A 20,936-nucleotide genomic window follows, 5' to 3' on the forward strand; every position below is an offset into this window, starting at 1 on the left:
CAGTGAAGATGAAGAAGAAGAATCAAGCGAAACGGAGGCACCGCTTGAGGTCAAAATAAATTTAAAAATAGACCATAATATTATTAAGATTACTATTTGTCATCAAAATGTCATACAGGTTCCAGCCAGCAAACTCACCCCTATAGATATATGACTGGGATTTAAAAACAAAATAATTATGCTTCAGACGAGGGAAAATAAAAATTATCAGCTTCAAAAATTACACTGGAACTATTTTGTTGAACTATCCGTCAACCCATGTGTGTACAAATACAAGTTTAATGAGGCACAGTCATTCAATGGTGTGCATGGTTTTACCGCGACAAGAAAGATTAAAATCATCCACAGTTATCAGTCTACCAATGGAGTCGTTTAAAACTTTTGACAGACTGCCCTGTAGAACACTGTCATCCTGATTGAAAAGATCAGGCAAGGTGGAACCCACTCAACTGGAAATTTGTCTGTTGTACAAAATAATGTGATATATAATGAGGCAAAAGGCTTCACAAATCCAAATCGTGTTAATGATGTAAGATGCTGTGCTTCTAGATAGTATCGTAGGCTTTATCAAGATCGAAAATATTTTTTTACTACTTGTTGTCTATTTACAACAGCAGTTCTTGCAAAGAATTCCAGACATACTAAATGATGAATTGCACGTCTATTTTGCCAGAAAATACATTGAGATATTGAGTTATAAATAGTGGAATCTGTATGAGGAATCACGCGTATGTGACCCTGGCACCGTTCGATGCTCCAGATACGGGTTTGGATGGTAGCCAAGAAAAGGTCATTAAAGTCAGGAGGCCCAAGTCATTCCTGCTGTGACGAAAACTCGAGACAAACTAGACGATTATTTTATTTCCAGTCCAAAATCAGTCCGTAATAATTCAAATCACCAAAATAGATACTCAAACTACTACTTATATCAAATCGACTTTCGGTGTAATGTGAATAGGTATAACATATACTATGTATTGAAGTATATTGTACATTTACTCAGAATGTTCTTCTAGATTGTTTAACTCTGTGTGTGTGTGTGTGTGTGTGTGTGTGTGTGTGTGTGTGTGTGTGTGTGTGTGTGTGTGTGTGTGTCTGTGTCTGTGTCTGTGTCTGTGTTTAAAGAATGTAATTCTGCTCAAGTCAGCTGTCGCAGTTTGTCGCTGTCGCCCGCATTTGCAGTAGGGGAGTTACACATCCAGTTGGCTGAACGTTGGGACAAAGAAATTCGAAAGTGTCAGTGCAGTTTCCCTGGCACGGTGGACACTCCTGTAGACGAGCTGACATGCGGGTGTCCCATCGCTGACCACCTTGACCGCCATGCAGAGAGGGTTGGTTGTACAGATGACGCTACAGTGCAGGATCCCGAGGGGCAACGTCGTCACGATGACGTCAGTCAGTGACAGATTTGTCTTACGGAAGTATGCTGTTGATAACAAAGTTACAAATATCTTGTTAGACACTTACCATCCTCAGTACTGTATGGCTTGTATACACCACGCTGTTGCATGTATACACCACGCTTGGTGTCTCTTTCTAACCAAGCAACCAAGACAACGCCTGGTGGGACAGAAACTATGAGTGCTAACCTGACGTTAAAATATGACAATATCTCACAGAACATAAATTGCTTTTGTTTCCTGTTATTACGTGGCAACAAACAGACACAACGTGCTCGATGTATATTGATTTTCTTTCCTGTCATTACTTGGCAACAAACAGACACAACGTGCTCGATGTATATTGATTTTCTTTCCTGTCATTACTTGGCAACAAACAGACACAACGTGCTAGATGTATATTGATTTTCTTTCCTGTCATTACTTGGCAACAAACAGACACAACGTGCTCGATGTATATTGATTTTCTTTCCTGTCATTACTTGGCAACAAACAGACACAACATGCTCGATGTATATTGTTTTTCTTTCCTGTCATTACTTGAAAACCAACAGACACAACGTGTTCGATGTATATTAATTTGCTTTTCTGTCATTACTAGGCAACAAACAGACACAACGTGCTCGATGTATATTGATTTTCTTTCCTGTCATTACTTGGCAATAAACAGACACAACGTGTTCGATGTATATTGATTTTATTTCCTGTCATTACTTGGCAACAAACAGACACACACCAGTATCACACAGCTGATTTAAAGTATGCTGTCTGGAATAATGGCAGAACCCGGTGTTTGTACAACATGAGAACTATTGAATACATGACACGTTTTATGGATACAACTTCTTATTTTATTCTTTACACGACGTTTCAGAGCTAATTCTTGCTCCTTCATCAGGTGAATACTGAGTCAGTACACAGAGTGAATATATATTATATATATACTACCCATCAAAAGTTTAGACTCACTAGTGTAAATGTAGCCACTTACTTGTCCACTGTTCTAAACTAGCTTTTGCAAAATATTCCATACTGTGTAAAGGTACTGTTTAGTTATGAACTGGTGTATTGTAAAACATATTCGTAACATTGAAAAGATTATTGTCATGAGTTCAGTAAATGATTAAAATCTGTGAAAATTGGCGAATTCTTAACAAAACTTTACACCAAAACGAATCTGTTCACATGCACGACATTTGCTCATGCCTTTCGCAATTTGAAGCATCATCCTTGTGCAATTCATCTGCATAAGGTTTTCAGTTGGTTCCCCAAGTTGGTGGAGAAATTCATCTTCGATGTAACCACATACATATACATAACATATAGTGAGTGCTTTAAGTGAGTCTAAACTTTGATGGGTAGTATATATAGATAGATTAAACATGTTTACACAATGCTAGGAGGGAGAATGAGAACTATTACAGTGAGATATGTGTGTATGAGTGCGCAAGCGCGTGTGTCATTGTGTGTGCCTGTGTGTGTGCGCACAAACCAGTATGTATGTTTTCATTCTTCGTTTGAATAAAGAAATTCATTACCTTCGCATAAGAACGTAGAGTAGAACAATATTTGGGATGAAGAACTCCATAGATATTTCCTGGAAGGACTATTTCATAGTTACAAATATCAGAAGCCCACAGGCGCAAACACATACAGATACACGCACATATACACACGTGCACTCGCGCGCGCGCACACACACACACACACATTCGCAAACACAAAATCACACGCCAACACACATACATATATGATGTCCTAAGCGGATCTAACTTACCGTACGTCTCTGGCCCGTACACTGATACCTCGCACAACTGAAGGGTCTTTTCAGGATCTCGTGTGTTGTTCCTTGACAGCCTCACGAATCTCCCAGCAACCACAGAGTCACACTTGATGTCTTGAGTTGTGGGTTTGAAGACGCCCTTGTAGAAGTGACACAACCAGGGCTGGATACTCACACTGACGGCAGGGTCCTCGACGTACATCTCGATGGAGAAGTCGTGCAGCCACTCAGTTGCTGGAATTATCAGACACGATTGTTTTGTACAGTAAATGGGTTATGAGGACTGATACGTTGTATGTTATGCTTTATGTCGTGGCTGGATGCTCGTAATATACTTTATATAGCTCGTAATATAGTTTGATTCTACAGTTGTGACTATGGTATGAGTATTTATTTGTTTTAGCAATATTACAGCTATACGATGTTGTTCTTAAACAATCGAGTCTGTACAATCAGACAATCCAGTGATTGCAAAACCATGACAGAGCATGTGTTTATGAATCACTATCGAATAATGATACCAGGTGTTCGCGAAAAGGTGAGCGTATCCTGCCCCACCGGTGACACCCATCATAAACATAGCTAAGTTTAGTCGACTAAAATAATAAGGGAATTTATTACCCATACGGGTGAGGAGATCCCGTGTAATATATTTTTGATATTTACACAGAGTGCAATGTTGTGATTCTCGACGTTGATTGGTCGATCGTATATTTGTACATTTCCATTGGATGTCGGAACTACTTTCACACCACGACGTTCATTCATAATATTTCATCGATCCATTGACGAATATTGGCCGTGCTGTAATCACACTGATTCGAGATTTTAAAATAAACAGTTTAGAACAAACAAACATTACATGGTTGTGATTTGGATGCTTCTTGAATGCCCCATTTTATACTTCATTAACAATATGGCGTCGTTTACTTAACAACATGTTTTGTAATCAAAAATTGTCTAATCATATTCTGTAAACAAGCATGGCTACCCAGGCAACTGCAATCAACGTCAATGACCTGGTCAAAGTGGACGGATACATTACTGGACGTGTAACGAGAATAATACCACCACTAAATTCCTTTCGCGTGTATGGTAAAAACACTGAACATGGTGAAATGGAAGTCGCAAGCTATACGTATTGACTGAAAGTTTTGCCGGAAACGATAGCGAGCGAGTCGGCATCCCGCCAAAGCCTCCTCTTTTCGTAGAGTGTTATAAATAGCTTAAAGCAAGATGATTTTTTGACCCCTTAATCGACAAAAAACCCAACTTTTGGCAGGTTTATTCCTGTTTTTGACAATGACATTGAAAAGGTTTAGGCTGCGAACGAAAACTGTTGTCGACTCGGACTTTAGAGTTATCGTTCCTGACTAGAACACTGACGCGAGCCAAAACTAGATCACAGTCCGATTCAGCAAAATGTTGACAAACGTTCATACAGTTTTTTACAGTACTATGTTGTGGTTCGTTTGCGATTCCATTAGCTTGAGCAGTTTGGTTTCATCCCCGCATTAATACATATCAGCTGATTTAGTTGCAAACACTTACATTAGAAGATGAGGGTTTTTCGGTTTAATTACAGAATGGGTAATAAATAGAATAACCCAAGAAGTACGAGTGATTACGGGAAATATGTCCCTCGTGAAATTAACGTTAAAGTCTGTCGCTAAAGCTCGGGACAGTGAACATTAATTTCAATCGGGACATATTTCCCGTAATCACTCGTACCTCGAGGGTTATTCTCTTAGTATGGTACAGATCAAAATAATGAATTGTATCGGACATCATTTTTGTTACTGAAGCATAAAATTTGGAAATGGCCTCACATGTCAACCATGACAAGTTTTGAAAGCTTTACTGAGGACCTGGTAGAAAGAGCACGCTCGATTGTACCTCAAAAGTTGTGAAATGTAAACACCAAAGGCTGGAGCAAGTGCTCGACATGAAAGGAACGTTGACTATTGAAACGTTGAAATCATTCCTTCGTCATACAGTTAAACTGTTTTAGGTTAATTACTAGTTTTACATTTATGTCTGTGATAGTCATGTTGTTTTACTGTCCTTCGTTGACAGATGTTTTGATTTACTTTTAATTATCATCAATCTATAACTTGATTTAGTCACGATATGGCTGAAATATTGCTGATGTGACTTAAATTCTTACCTCACTCACTCACTAATGTATGGACACACTCCCCAGCACAGGGACACAACCATCAACATAAATGTTACAACAAACCATTCAAAGGCTCAAACACCACCACAATAAACAAACAAGCACACAGGGAACCATCCACCCAAACATGTCCCTACACAGGATTTTACAATGTAGGGCTTAAAACACAAATATCACAGCAAATCATTTGGGCGCTTACCACAGCAATCTGAACGACCAACGATCTGAACCCTTGATATCCTGTAGACGGCCTGTAGGTCCACCTGCCACCAGGGATTCAGATCACCATTTTCCCCGCTGTGACATGTGAGGTCGTTAAAATTTCCTGAAGGTGACCCGTCAACAACATTTGACGCCCATATTTGATAGGAAGCTGTGTAAGTGGAACTGGCTTTAGCCGGTTTCCTCAAAGCCAAGTTTCGTCCAGTGTCAACTGCTGAAACAAGAGCTCTCTTGTGATTAAGTGTGTTTGGGTGACGGTAAGTTGAAGTGTGTGATTGTGTTGGGATCACCGTGGTCTAAATGAGTAAATCTGCACGGATTACGTAGGCCTGAAGTATGTAAATGTCTTGGGGTTACTTATGTCTGAAGTGTGTAAATGTGTGGGAATTTCGGTTGTCTGAAAGTCGGCCATTTTGTTCACCTAAATAAACACCAGGCTGACCTCATTTCAGCAGGGGTCAATGACCTTGTACTGAGGTGAGGTGAGGTGAAATTGGATTTAACGTTGTGCTTGAGAATATTTCGCTCATATGACGACGTGCATGCATGTGTATGTGTAGGTGCTGCTGATTGTACTAGCCCAGACTGAAGCTGGTTTTATAGTGCTAGCCCACTGAGATACCATGCCGCAGTGAAGCATGAATACCCCACTCAGACACATTATACTGACTCCGAGACGACCAGTTGTTGCCGAGAGCCAGGCAGGGACCAACAAGTTGGTATGACGCGATCGGGGATCGAACCCGCGACCTACCGCTCTCCGGGCGGACGCTCTAACCACTACACCAAGGAGGCGGTCCCTTGTACTGAGCTGACCTAAGAAATGGTGGTCATGGGTGTCCACCGTTGGTCTCGGGGGGCAATGACCTTCGCATAGGAGAAATGTGCATCTCAGCCTGATATCACGCGATCGTTTTGGACCAATCGGCATATACCTAGGTACGTCTTTGCACACCAAACGAGATTCATTCCTGTGTGACGTCATCAAATCAAAAGCATACAATACCACAGGTTGATACACGCTGGATTACTAATTATATCAACCTTGTCAATTGTATATTCTCACTATGCAGCTATTTATATATTCTCCTTGTTACAACTCTTTGTATCACATGCTTGATAACGGTGTTAGTACCTACACCGAAACGTCGCACTCATTGCAATAAAGAAGTTGACTATCCATAGTCCAAAAACTTGGTTTTCCTTCACCTATACAACTTATAAAATGTCTCTTAAAGAAGTTCATATATGTAATACTGAGTGCTGGCTAAGTCGAAGTTACCCTGTCTTCAAGGATAAGGACAAACTTTGTAATTTCTGTGTACATCCAAGACTAACTTTGTCCCCATTGACGATTTTCAGGAAGATGAGGAAAATGAACATCTATATTCTTATGGATTTAAAGCACTGTTTCCTGAACATGATTTGGATGTTGTGTGTTACTACAATTATGAGCAAACACAGAAGAGGGCGTTCAACCAGCGAAGGTACAAAAGAAACACTTTGAATACAGTATTTTATATGAACAGACTGAATTTGAAATTTTATATTCATCAGACATTCAGGTATCCGCCTAAAAACACTATTGACTACACCATCAGGTCCTCACTGGCAAATATCTGTGTGGCTTCCATGAAAAGTATAATGATCTTGGGGCTTGTTTTTGAGTGTGTTATTCATGAGTGAGTCAACATGTTTGTCTGAGGGTATTTAAATGAACTGAGGAGTGCCAACGAAGGAAGAATAAAACAATTACTAGTTTGGTGGTCAAAGAAGAAACAATCATACATTACTCATATTGCCGTGTTTAACCGCACCAATATTGTGAAGAATCTTCCTGTGAACTGGAACCATATTTCAACTCAGGAATCTTTACAAGATGTGACATGTGAAGATGAGGCAGTTCAACGTATCTTTGGGGATACCTACATGATGTATGACTTTGCAATCATTTCCCATGGGGGAATTAAAATTCTACTGATGAGACGATTTGACGGACTTACCTTTGTTGGAAGATTGTTTTGGTGGAAAGAGTCACTCTTGTGCACTGGTGGTCATTCTAAATCATACAGTTGAGCCTTGGCTTTGGGGGCATTTAAGTATTTCACTGGATATTGCATGTATTTAAACACAGCACAACATGGAACGTTATTTAATTATTTAAAGCGTGTGTGAGAACACTGTTTATAACTGGTATAATATATGCTGTGATTGGTGGAGTTGGTCATGTGGTGGAAATGGATGAGAGTAAATGGGGGGAGGAAGAGAAAATACAGCATGGGTTCTGGTCAGGGTATTAAAAACTTTTCGATCTTTGGTCTGATTGACAGACAAAGTAAACAGGTTCTTCTGCTTAATCATTGCCCATATAGAAGTTGGCACAAACATTATTACCGATGAATTCAAATCATATATCTGTCTACAAAATGCAGGGTATGAACATGACACTGTTAAACACAAGGATGGTTATGTGAACCCCAAAACTGGGGCAATGCTAAAGCAAAGTTCAAGACAATGCATGGTGTCACAACCGAGCAATAAGCGGAGATACAGTTCGGCGCAGACTCAGAGCAGTCCACCTCCGTTGTTGTCGTCCAGCTCGACGTCCTATCCTCACACCGGGACATCGTCAGAATCGTCTGCAGTGTTCTAGGTTGCATCGAAACTGGCGTCATCAACAGTGGAGACTGGTATTGTTCTCTGATGATAGTCGGTTTTGCATTTCTCATGCTGACGTCCGAGTTCGAATATGGTGAAGACGAGGTGAACGCTTTGCTGACGAATGTGTAATGGAAATTGATGCATGGGGAGGTCCGAGCGTTATGGTATGAGCAGCGATTGGCCTGAATCAGAGATTAGGGCCAGTATTCTTCCAGAATGTTGGGCCAGGTGGGGGAACTGGAGTCACTGCCCAACGTTATATCGACCAGATCCTCCGACCCCAGGTTGTGCCATCTTTCGTCCGACACCAGCAACATATTTTCCATCGAGATAATGCCAGGCCCCACACTGCTAGAGTCACTCAGGCATTTTTCCAGCAGCACAACATCCAACTACTGCCATGGCCTGCTGTCAGGCCCAATTTAAACCCGATCGCACATTTTTGGGACGAGCTGCAGAGACGACTGAATGAAGTCCGACCACGTCCGACAACTGCAGCAGAACTCCAGGCAGCCATCATCCGGACATGTGCGGCTGCTGACTTGTTGGATCAATTTCGATTTTGTCTTCAATGCAAAGTAAACCAACAATGTTTCCATGCATTGACTGACATGTCCCAATAACCATGCAATAAGTGTTGATTGTTGTTATGTACCTGTTTTCATGCAGTATCTGTCAAAAGTAAAGTTTTTATAAATCTGAATTTTGACTTGCGTTTCTTTTGCGGTTCAGCATACATATTAAATAGGCCGTGAATATAGTACATGTTACTATTAATAATAGTTGCACATATTCATATAGCCACACTATTAAAGTATGTGAAGCATGTGCATTTAATACATCTAATTTTTTGTAGATGTCTGGGATTTCTTGGCAATAACTTTCTCGATGTTGAAAATGTCTTTAATGATTTTCAAAAGTAGCTCTATCTTGTTTAATACTTTTGTACATTTTCTAAAGTTATTAAAAAACATTTTCCAGTCAATATCAGAAGATATTAGACTCTGCCATTTTAGACATACTCGCAAGGTTTTTTGTGTGGTGATCAACTTGTCGTAGTAAAATCTCGAACCTTTTATGTCTACTGGTAAGCTAGAACGCTGTGCGTTAATAGTAAGGTTTTCTTTTGTTTAACTCATTTGTTTGATGATGTCTCTCTGTGTCTTTGGTATGGTTATAATCATTCTGTTGTATTCAAGAATTATTCGATCGCGTTCAAAAGCATGTTTTTAATTCCTCGAAATTCATGAAGCCATCATCATTACAAATATTGTTGATTGAATGAAAACCTTTCCTGAACCAGCTATCGATGCAGAGATAAGAGTCATGAAATTGGTGGTAAAACCTTGGTGGTAAACCCATAGTGGTTCACAAAGTCCCCCATATCAAAATGTGTTTTATGTATTTTATCATATTGTGACCTGATATTAAGAACATCTTCCAGAAAGGGTGTTTTTAAGTGAGTGTGCCCGGCAAAGTTTGCACCCAATATATAAATGTTTTGGAAGGGATGCCGTTTAGGCCCATACAAGTGTTTTTCTTGATATATTTATTCAAATGTGAAAGCTTTAAAGCATTGTAATATCAATCATTCTATTATAGTTTGTAATATCAGTCATTCCTCAATGTTCATGTATCCTCACTGAGTTTTCTCTCTTTTTTTATGCTTCTTGCCATCCCAAATGAAATTGAAAAATATCTTTTTCAGACTATTTATAAATGATCTGGGAAGATGAGGGAGGGCAATAAGAATATGTACTTAAGTAGATAAAGCAAGTGTTTTAAAGACAGTAATTTTACCAATAAGAGTTAATCTTCTTTTGCGCCATGCGGCAATAATTCCTGTTAATGTTTTCCAGTCCTTTCCATCTGTTGATAACCCTAAGGTTTTCTAAATGAGCATTCAGTTCTATTCCTCACATTTCAAAGTCACCTACATACCAGTCAAGTCTAATATCTGTACAAAGTCTAACATTACAAGCTCTCCAATGTAGTCCAGATTGATGAGAGGCGTGCTTATTCAACATGTATCCTTTGGGGTATGCGGATATGGTTCGTGGTAACTGCTCAGCAGCAAGCACTTTGATTTTCATCCCTTAGTAACACTGTCTTTGTTCAAGAGGCATTGCAGTTGTCTTGTATTCATTATATACCTAACAATAGATAATGTTTCCTTGAACAATCAACTGATCCTCACTGTAAATGAGACAGTTGATACATACCAGAAGCGCTGACTTAAAATGTAACTCCAAAGGAAGGTTGCCTTGTATTAAGGTATTCAAACAGTCCTCTTCTATGCGTCTGGGTTCCAGCATATTTTATTATTTATTTTTTTTTTTTTTTATTTTTTATTTTTTATAATTGAATAAAAGCATATAAAGTAAAGCAATGTCTTTGAGTAGAAAAGATTATATGATTTAGCAATCGCTTATCACCCAAAATTGCAAACCAAACCAAAGTCTTTGTTATTTCAAATTTCTGTATGTTTTGGATTATCCAATTTTCAAGTTCTTTCAAGAAGGTTTGGTTTACATTACATTCCTGTGCAAAAAATTTAATTAAAAATCTGAAAGTTTTACATCTTTCAAATTCTTTTTGCAAAATATCAAAAATCATTGGCCAATCAAAATCAATATCATAAAATAAGTTTTCCCATTTTAGGCAAATATGAGGTTTAATATTGGCAGATAAGAGTTTATCATAAAATAATCTTGAACCTTTTTTAAAATCCATAAAATCTTTATGAAGAAAGTTATCATCCAGATCACTGTAATGTATATTCCTTTATTGTTTCATCTCCTTTTCCATGATTCAGGTATGATTATACAAAACATACCAATACCTCTAATATCAAATTTGAGCTTCTGTAATTCAAAAGACATAAAACCATCTTCATGCAAAGGTCCTTAATTGATAAAATTCCATTTTTAGCCCAATGTCTAATAAGTGATTTGGGTTTTTGAAATTATCATTCAACCATATGGGTAGTGATGAGATTCCTTTAATGTCTGCTTCTGTGGTATTTTTATTGCAGTATTATTTCCATGCCAATAAAACATCTTTCCAAAAAGGATTATCAATTTCAACAATATTCTGAAAATTTGCTCCATATTTTAATATATCATTTAATGGAAAATTGCATGAATTACTCAGATTGGTGTTTCTCAGATAGAGTTTGAGCGTAGATAATTCCATGGCATTAATAAAGGTTTTAATATCTGTCATGCGTAAACCCCCTTCTGTATAATCTTTTTTCTAAGTGCTCCGTTTAATTTTGTCATTTTTGTCATTCCAAATGAATCTGTTAAATAGTCTCCCATGGAAAGTGATAAATTCATCAGGTGGTTCAGGTCAAGAATTGAAAATGTGAACCAATTTTGAAATGGTTTTTTCTCCCTGAGCCAGTAATCTATTAATTTCTTCAAGTCTTTGTCTTGTGTTGATTACCCATACGTCATTCAAATCAGGTGTGAATTTAATACCCAAAACTTCAAATTCCTTTCTTCGCCATTCTATATTCACATCTTGACAAATTATATTTCTGCTACCTGCATTTGAGCCTATCCAGATAGCTTTAGTGTAATCTATATTTATCCTTAACCCTGACATATTTTTAGAAAGTATTAATGGTATTAATAGCAGCATACAAACTTTCATCGGAGCCATCCAAACATAATTCAGTATCATCAGCATATAGTCCTAATTTATAGACCGCCTCCGTGGTGTAGTGGTTAGAGCGGAAGGTCGCGGGTTCGATCCCCGGCCGCGACATACCAAAAGACGGTCCCTGCCTGGTGCTCGGCATTAATGGGTACAACAAGGACTGGTCGGCTCGGAGTCAGTATAATGTGTCTGAGTGGGGTATTCATGCTTCACTGCGGAATGGTATCTCAGTGGGCTAGCACTATAAAACCAGCTTAAGTATGGGCTAGTACAAGCAGCCGCACATACACATACACACGCATGCACGTGGTCATATGAGCGAAATATTCTCCAGCACGACGTTAAACCCAATTTCACCTCACCTCACCTAATTTATATTCCTGAACATCAATTACAATACCCTTTATATCATCATTTTGTCTGATCATACATCCACGGATTTCAGACCCATGAAGATCCGGGGTAGAATAGGTCTTCAGCAACCCATGCTTGCCACAAAAGGCGATTATGCTTGTTGTAAGAGGCGACTAACGGGATCGGGTGGTCAGGCTCGCCGACTTGGTTGACACATGTCATCGGTTCCCAATTGCTCAGATCGATGCTCATGCTGTTGATCACTGGATCGTCTGGTCCAGACTCGATTATCTACAGACCGCCGCCACATAGCTGGAATATTGCTGAGTGCGGCGTAAAACTAAACTCACCCACTCACTCCAAGGATTTCAGCTACAAAAAGAAACAAATATGGACCACCCTGCCTGCAACCCCGCTCATTAGGGAAGAAATCAGAGAGGTGTCCATTCTGAATAACACATGACGTTGTATCATAAGTTAATAGATTAATCCAGCAAATAATCAGTGGCCCAAAACCAAGTTTTAGTAAATCAGAGTTGATAAAATCTTTAGAAACTGTCTCCAAAGCTTTTTAGAAGTCAATTAAAATCAACAGACCAGGGATATCTCTTTTCTTTGTTTCAAACATAAGATCATGTTATGACCTTGTATTTTCATTAAGTGTTCTACCTGGTATAAATCAGCCTAGTTATTGGGTATCAAAGAATCTAAGGTGATTTTTAACAGGTTAGAGATACATGTACTAATTCTGTTATACAAAGCATTTAATAAAGTAATTGGTCTCAGTTCATTAATAGGGTCTTATTTGTATTAGCTTTATGTATGCAAGTGATAACTCCTCTCTTTATGGTAAGAGACATCTTGTTTCTTCTTGAAACATCACTGATAAATCTAAAAAATCCAAATCTCAGTCTCTTTCCAGAAGTACTTGATGAATCTATAGGAAATCCATCAATTCCAGGGCTTTTGTTATTCTTCATGCTTTTACTGCCAATGATATTTCATTATATCTATTTCCTTTTCCAATCTGTCTCTAAATTGGTCACTCAAGATTGGAGTTATTAAATTGTCTAGGTGGTCATCATTTCCATAGTTCTTGTCTGAGGAATAGTTTTTTTTATAAAATTCTTTCAGTTATGTCCTCATTCTTATCCGTAATAATTCTATTTATTGATTTGCTGACATAATTTCTATTTTCTAAATGCAAAAGTATTCTGTTGCTTTCTCTCCTTCTTCATACCATAAGATTCTGTTATTGAGTTGAATTCCTCTTATCTTTTCTTCTTTAATGTTTTGCAGTTCCAATTTTAATTGCATAAGTTCAGATAGGAGGGCTTCATTAATATTTTGAAAATCGTTATTAATAGTATCTCCACAATCTTTGATTTTAATTTCCAATTCACTGGTCTTATTTATTGTTTTCTTTTTACGAAAAGATGAAAAATATATTGATTTTCCTCTGACATTCATCATAAAAGTTTCCAAGAATGAGCTATCATCAATCTTCAGTTTTATATCAGAATCATCAATATTTTCACCATTATGTTCAGTGTCTAAGTATTCTTCAATTGTATCCCTCAAGATTGATCTTACTAAATCAGCTTATTCAGGATGATGTAACCGTAAAAGATTCACCCTTACAAATCTTTATGGACCTAATAATGATGATCCAAATTTTTATGTAACCCTTTTTGACAATATCTGTAATTTTGATAATGAATCCATAGCTATTGTTTGGGACTGGAATTTGGTTATTGATCCTTCAATAAATTTAGAACAATATAAAACTCAGGCTAGAAATATTGTGTTAGACAAAATCGAATCCCTTGATCTCATAGATATCAGGAGAGAACTAAATCCTGATTTAAGAAAGTATACCTGGTGGGGAAATAAGCAAGAAGCAAGGTTGGACTTTTTCTTAATTTCACAAGACTTGGGTAATATTTCACTTGATGCTGACGACATACTTGGCTATAAAACAGATCATTCAGCCATTAGCTTTACCTACTCAAACACTATAACCAAGAAAGAATGGAGGGGTTATTGGGTTCCAGCATAAATTGATAGATAGCATATCCCTTATTGAAATATTCTCTGTTACTGGAAAAGTTCCCTTAACATTCTTAACATTATTTTTGTCCCACGGTCACACAGTACAAGGTCATTACTTCCCGGTGAAATGAGGTCAACCAGGTGTTTCATTAGGTTAACCAAATGGCTGACTTTGGGACTATACTCAGTTGTTGATTTAAACTACCAATAATTGAGAGTTTCCAGACATGAGTTAGGCAAGTGCTTCAAGAGCTGATAGTGTATATTATCAGCCTCAGCTGCTGTATCGTGAGCTTGTCCGAGGGCGGTTTCTTGGTCATGTGAAGAAAACAAATTCGTTGTTGTCGCTATTGTCTGGGTATTAAGACAGAAAGGGTTATGTATGATACCCTGCCGTACCTGAATAGAAGCATCTCCAGTTGCTTTATCTCCTGGATGAGAGAATTAGTGATGCTCACTGTACTGTCGTAGATTAAAGGAATCTGGATTTTTAGATACGTCTCATAATGCTGACGGCTGAAAATCCAATATCAATAATGGAATCTCAGCGAAGTTATTCTGCAGTCCTCTGCAGTTCCGCTGCATAAAAGTGGGCAACTGAGTCATTGTGGCTAAATTGGCAATCGTTCACGTGAATATGAGGAATAGAGCAACCTCCGTATCTAGAGGTCCAAATGAGTTTTGTGTTAGAATCTCTGAAAGTCAAGGGTCAGTTGGTGGTTAGTTTCTATTTAAGTTTATTAATTTTGATCAGTGGCTGGTTGTGAAGTAGCCGGTTGTGAAGCAGACTTCTTTGATGTCGCAGACTCAAAATCAGTCTGAGACTAAGACGTAGGCTGAATGACTAGTGAAGCAGGTTTTTGGCTGAAGAGACAATTCTTTCTGACTTGACCCAAGCCAGTCTGACAAACATCGCTACAGAGAGGGTGACTACAGCAGAACAGGTGACATTAAACGAAGTTGAAGACTGAAATGTGAAAAAGCTTTTGGTCTCAAGGTAAGACATGCTTTATGCACATTTGATATATATTATTTCCGATTCCCGTTGATATACAGGGCATGAAAGGGCATGCTGTCAGAATGAGGACCGTTACTGTTTGCGTATTTGGACTCATTCTTACACTTACAGTCTGTACCGCCATGGTGGTCTCCATAGCGATGACACACTGAAAAAGTACGGAATGATTGAGACCCATGACTGAAATGCTGACACTTGTATCATGGGAGTGGCTTGGGAACATACGCATCAACCCCGATAATACGATAGCCTGCCTTGATTGACTGTGGAAGAGATGATCGCAAAAAAAGGTCGAAAGATAGATATTAAGATTGAATTATAGTGCCATTAGTCTCGAAGGAGAAACGTTTCACCGCCGTAACTCCTTGGGTGTCAAGGTCTAGAGCTATATCATCCTCTGACATATCACAGAGACAATGTATGGTACCACGTCAAGAGTTTCGAAATTGCGAAGGGGCTATGTATTGGGAATGCGGTGGTCTGTCCTCTATAAATGTGTTAGGGATATGATCATCTGTTCTGTGTAAGCGTGTTAGGAATACGATGGTATTTAATGTGTAAATGTGTTGGAAATACGGTGATATGTTCTGTGTAAGTATGATGGGAATACGGTGGTCTCTACAGTGTAAATTTGTTGGGAATACTGTGTAAGTGTGGTAGGAATACGGTGGTCTGTACTGTGAACACGTGTAGAGAATACGGTGGTCTGTTCTGAGTAAATGTGTTTGGGAATATGGGAATACGGTGATCTGTTCTGTGTAAATGTGTTAGGGGAATACGGTGGTCTGTTCTGTGTAAATGTGTTTGGGGAATACGGTGGTCTGTTCTGTGTAAATGTGTTTGGAATACGGCTGTCTGTACTGTGAATCGTCCTATAAAGAATAAAAGAAGTTATCTTTAAACAATATTATGTGTAAATGTGTTGGTCTGTACCGTGGTCTGTTCTGTGAAAATGTGTTGGGAATAAGGTGGACTGAACTTTGTAAATGTCCTTGGAATACGGTTGTTTGTTCTGTGTAAATGTGTTGGTAATACAGCTGTTTGTACTGTGTAAATGTGTTGGGAATACAGCTGTTTGTACTGTGTAAATGTGTTGGGAATACAGCTGTTTGTTCTGTGTAAATGTGTTGGGAATACGGTTGTTTGTTCTGTGTAAATGTGTTGGGAATACAGCTGTTTGTACTGTGTAAATGTGTTGGGAATACAGCTGTTTGTACTGTGTAAATGTGTTGGGAATACAGCTGTTTGTACTATGTAAATGTGTTGGGAATACAGCTGTTTGTTCTGTGTAAATGTGTTGGGAATACAGCTGTTTGTTCTGTGTAAATGTGTTGGGAATACAGCTGTTTGTTCTGTGTAAATGTGTTGGGAATACAGCTGTTTGTACTGTGTAAATGTGTTGGGAATACGGTTGTTTGTTCTGTGTAAATGTGTTGGGAATACAGCTGTTTGTACTGTGTAAATGTGTTGGGAATACGGTTGTTTGTTCTGTGTAAATGTGTTGGGAATACAGCTGTTTGTACTGTGTAAATGTGTTGGGAATACGGTTGTTTGTTCTGTGTAAATGTGTTGGGAATACAGCTGTTTGTACTGTGTAAATGTGTTGGGAATACGGTTGTTTGTTCTGTGTAAATGTGTTGGGAATACAGCTGTTTGTACTATGTAAATGTGTTGGGAATACGGTTGTTTGTTCTGTGTAAATGTGTTGGGAATACAGCTGTTTGTTCTGTGTAAATGTGTTGGGAATACAGCTGTTTGTTCTGTGTAAATGTGTTGGGAATACAGCTGTTTGTTCTGTGTAAATGTGTTGGGAATACAGCTGTTTGTACTGTGTAAATGTGTTGGGAATACGGTGGTCTGTAATATGTGAGTATGTTGGGAATGGGTGATTCTACATAAAGTTGCTAATTTGTGTCCCTTAAATTTTATGTTCTCACTCCAAATATGTTATTTTCAAAGCTAACTTATAGTAGAGGAAGTACATGTGATGATGTAAAACTGACTAAAATGAACCATGCACATTGTATGTGTAAAATACAAGCGACAAAACCCTTTCCACATTCATAAGAAATCTCTGCAAAAAACAGAGTCGATTGTACAATTGTGACTACATCATGAGCTGATATTTGTTTCAGCAGTAATACAGCTGTATGATGCTGTTAGTAAACAAATCGGGTCTAAAATAGATAGTGCATTGATTGTCGCCATGTGATACGATGACAGAGCATGTGTTTATGAATCACTATGAAATAGTGATGATACCAGATGTTCGCAAAAAGGAAATTGACAATTGGAATGTTGAAATCATCCCTTTTGTCATACATGCTAGTGGAGATATTTTTGTCACTCTGAATCTTTATGCACAGAAAGAATGAAAAGAAGTTGTTAGCCACAAGGCATAGCATGTATTCATTCTCTTACCTAGCTATTTATAGTCCAATTCTGAAAACCCTTGATCAGAATAAACCATAACACTGCAGTACGGGTAACAATGGTACACAATGGATAACCATTCCAAATAAAAACACGGACACACACACACACAAACACACAAACACACACACACACACACACACAACACACATACACACACAAAACACACACACACACACACACACAAAACACATACACACACACAACACACAAACACAGTACCTACCGTCATAGGTGGTTGTTACCAAGATGAAGGTAAGTGCTTGTATCTTCATCATTGAAACTGGACCAACATGAAACAATGTCCTTGTCAACACAGCGATGCAGACCATATAGGAGTGTCGGGTTAGTCGTTTCTTCTCCAGTATCTACTTAAGACCAGACGCATCACCAATGTTTTCGGTGCTTTCGTGGCTAATGGACGGTGGGCATTTAAACACAAGTATCAGAAACACAAAATACGAATATAAACACACTTAACACGTGCTAAAAAGAAAGCTAACGTTCTTTATCAGACAAGGGATCTTTTTAAAGATTGACCTAGTCTTTGATGTTATTAATTCATAAAGTTTTCCCATGAACTTCAACCATGAAGCACTTCTAAAACACATCGAGATAAGCAAAGTAAGCATTGAGAAGTTATTTCGACAAGAAAAACCCACGATTATGGTATAGCTGAATAAATATATGAGGATGATAAGCATTAGAAAGAGGGGCTTGAGTTAAAAGATACAGTTAATAGATGACAAACAACGATACAATCTGAAACCAACGTTACAGATCACACAGAACCAACGATTGGCAACTTTAGATATATTCTGCCAACAAACTTTGATCGCTTGTAAGTAGCAACTCAGTGTTTACATGAATACAAACACAGATTTCTGTTGTTTAATTATTTACCACCACTCTACATTAATCAGCGAATATATAGGAAACGTGAATATGTTCTTATTTCAAGCAATTTATATAGTCGCGATGGCATCTATTCATTTTCCTGTACATATTTACCACTGTAACATGCACACATTTTGATGGTAATAGGGTGAAACATATGTTTAATGTTATATGCTAGTGTCCTCTCAGCTCCGTACTAACACTAGAGTCCATATGGCTATCTGCAGTCGTAAGCGACTAGGTAGTTGTTTGTATCCGTCATCAATACACTGGAAGTAACAGTATGGACTACACCAACATCACCAGCTATTATTTGCGGGTCAAGCACACCACCGTATCCACATCACTAAATCCTCCAATAGACTTACTGAAAAACTATAGCGTCAAATCGTCGTCGCACTCGGGGCAGCAGGTGGATCGTGGTGGATGTCGGGTACAGTGTTGATGAAACAGTTGGGGCAGCAGGTTGATCGTGGTGGATGTCGAGTACAGTGTTCATGAAACAGTTGGGGCAGCGGGTGGGTCAGGATGGATGTCAGGAAACACAGTGTGTCGGGAACAGTGTTGATGGAAACAGATGGGGCAGCAGGTAGGTCAGGGTGGATGTCGGGTACAGTGTTGATGAAAACAGTTGGGGCAGCATGTGGGTCAGGGTGGATGTCAGGTACAGTGTTGATGAAACAGGGGCAGCATGGGTTAGGGTGGATGTCGGGTACAGTGTTGATGAAACAGCAGCAGGTACGTCATGGTGGATGTCGGGTACAGTGTTGATGAAACAGTTGGGGCAGCATGTGGGTCAGGGTGGATGTCGGGTACAGTGTTGATGAAACAGTTGGGGCAGCATGTGGGTCAGGGTGGATGTCGGGTACAGTGTTGATGAAACAGTTGGGGCAGCAGGTACGTCATGGTGGATGTGGGTACAGTGTTCAGGTGGATGTCGGGATGATGAAACAGTTGGGGCAGCAGGTGGGTCAGGGTGGATGTCGGGTACAGTGTTGATGAAACAGTTGGGGCAGCAGGTGGGTCAGGGTGGATGTCGGATACAGTGTTGATGAAACAGCTAAAGCGCAGGTGGGTCAGGGTGGTTGTCGGGTACAGTGTTGATGAAACAAAGCAGTCAGAGGTGGATGTCAGGTACAGTGTTGATGCAGTTGGGGCAGCATGTGGGTCAGGGTGGATGTCGGGTACAGTGTTGATGAAACAGTTGGGGCAGCAGGTGTGGTCAGGGTGGATGTCGGGTACAGTGTTGATGAAACAGTTGGGGCAGCAAGTGGGTCAACAAGGGTGGATGTCGGGTACAGTGTTGATGATGAAACAGTTGGGGAAACAGTTGGGGTGCATAAGGTGTCAGGGTGGATGTCGGGTACAGTGTTGATGAAACAGTTGGGGCAGCAGGTGGGTCAGGGTGGATGTCAGGTACAGTGTTGATGAAACAGATGGGGAGCAGGTGGGTCAGGGTGGATGTCGGGTACAGTGTTGATGAAACAGTTGGGGCAGCATGTGGGTCAGGGTGGATGTCGGGTACAGTGTTGATGAAACAGTTGGGGCAGCAGGTGGGTCAGGGTGGATGTCGGGTACAGTGTTGATGAAACAGTTGGGGCAGCAGGTGGGTCAGGGTGGATGTCGGGTACAGTGTTGATGAAACAGTTGGGGCAGCATGTGGGTCAGGGTGGATGTCGGGTACAGTGTTGATGAAACAGTTGGGGCAGCAGGTGGGTCAGGGTGGATGTCGGGTACAGTGTTGATGAAACAGTTGGGGAAGCAGGTGGGTCAGGGTGGATGTCGGGTACAGTGTTGATGAAACAGTTGGGGAAGCATGTGGGTCAGGGTGGATGAGGTACAGTGTTGATGAAACAGAAGCAGGTGGGTCAGGGTGGATGTCGGGTACAGATGAAACAGATGGGGCAGTTGATGAAACAGTGTTGATGAAACAGCAGGTGGGTCAGGGTGGATGTCGGGTACAGTGTTGATGAAACAGTTTGGGAAGCAGGTGGGTCATGGTGGATGTCGGGTACAGTGTTGATGAAACAGTTGGGGAAGCAGGTGGGTCAGGGTGGGTGTCGGGTACAGTGTTGATGAAACAGTTTGGGAAGCAGGTGGGTCACCTTACGTTCTGGCGCTACTCTTTCCCTAAACAGGATTCTGGTAAGTGCTTCACGAGTTGATAATGTATGTTATCAGCTCCACTATCAATATGGACCTGATGAATAAAAAATATGTCATTATAATCTTCCCATTATCTAAATTGAAATCTTTTCTTGCTGTTTTTATATT

The 20,936-nt window shown here is 39.5% G+C and overlaps 1 protein-coding gene across 1 annotated transcript in view; it reads right to left on the bottom strand.

The window, feature by feature from the left end:
* Nucleotides 1–660: 660 nt before the first annotated feature.
* The window catches only part of LOC124286098, a 30,454-nt gene continuing 10,178 nt past the window's right edge, over nt 661–20,936 (bottom strand). The window contains exons 3-5 of the mRNA XM_046722429.1: nt 5,562–5,798; nt 3,178–3,417; nt 661–1,426 (exon numbers count right to left, since the gene is read on the bottom strand). Coding sequence (XP_046578385.1) covers nt 1,191–1,426; nt 3,178–3,417; nt 5,562–5,798 — 713 coding nt within the window. The 3' untranslated portion in view covers nt 661–1,190. The remainder of the gene's footprint in view (nt 1,427–3,177; nt 3,418–5,561; nt 5,799–20,936) is intronic.

The sequence above is a fragment of the Haliotis rubra genome, unplaced genomic scaffold, assembly GCF_003918875.1.
Source record: "Haliotis rubra isolate DU_JTF1 unplaced genomic scaffold, ASM391887v1 Scf376, whole genome shotgun sequence".
Classification (NCBI taxonomy): Eukaryota; Metazoa; Mollusca; class Gastropoda; order Lepetellida; family Haliotidae; genus Haliotis; species Haliotis rubra.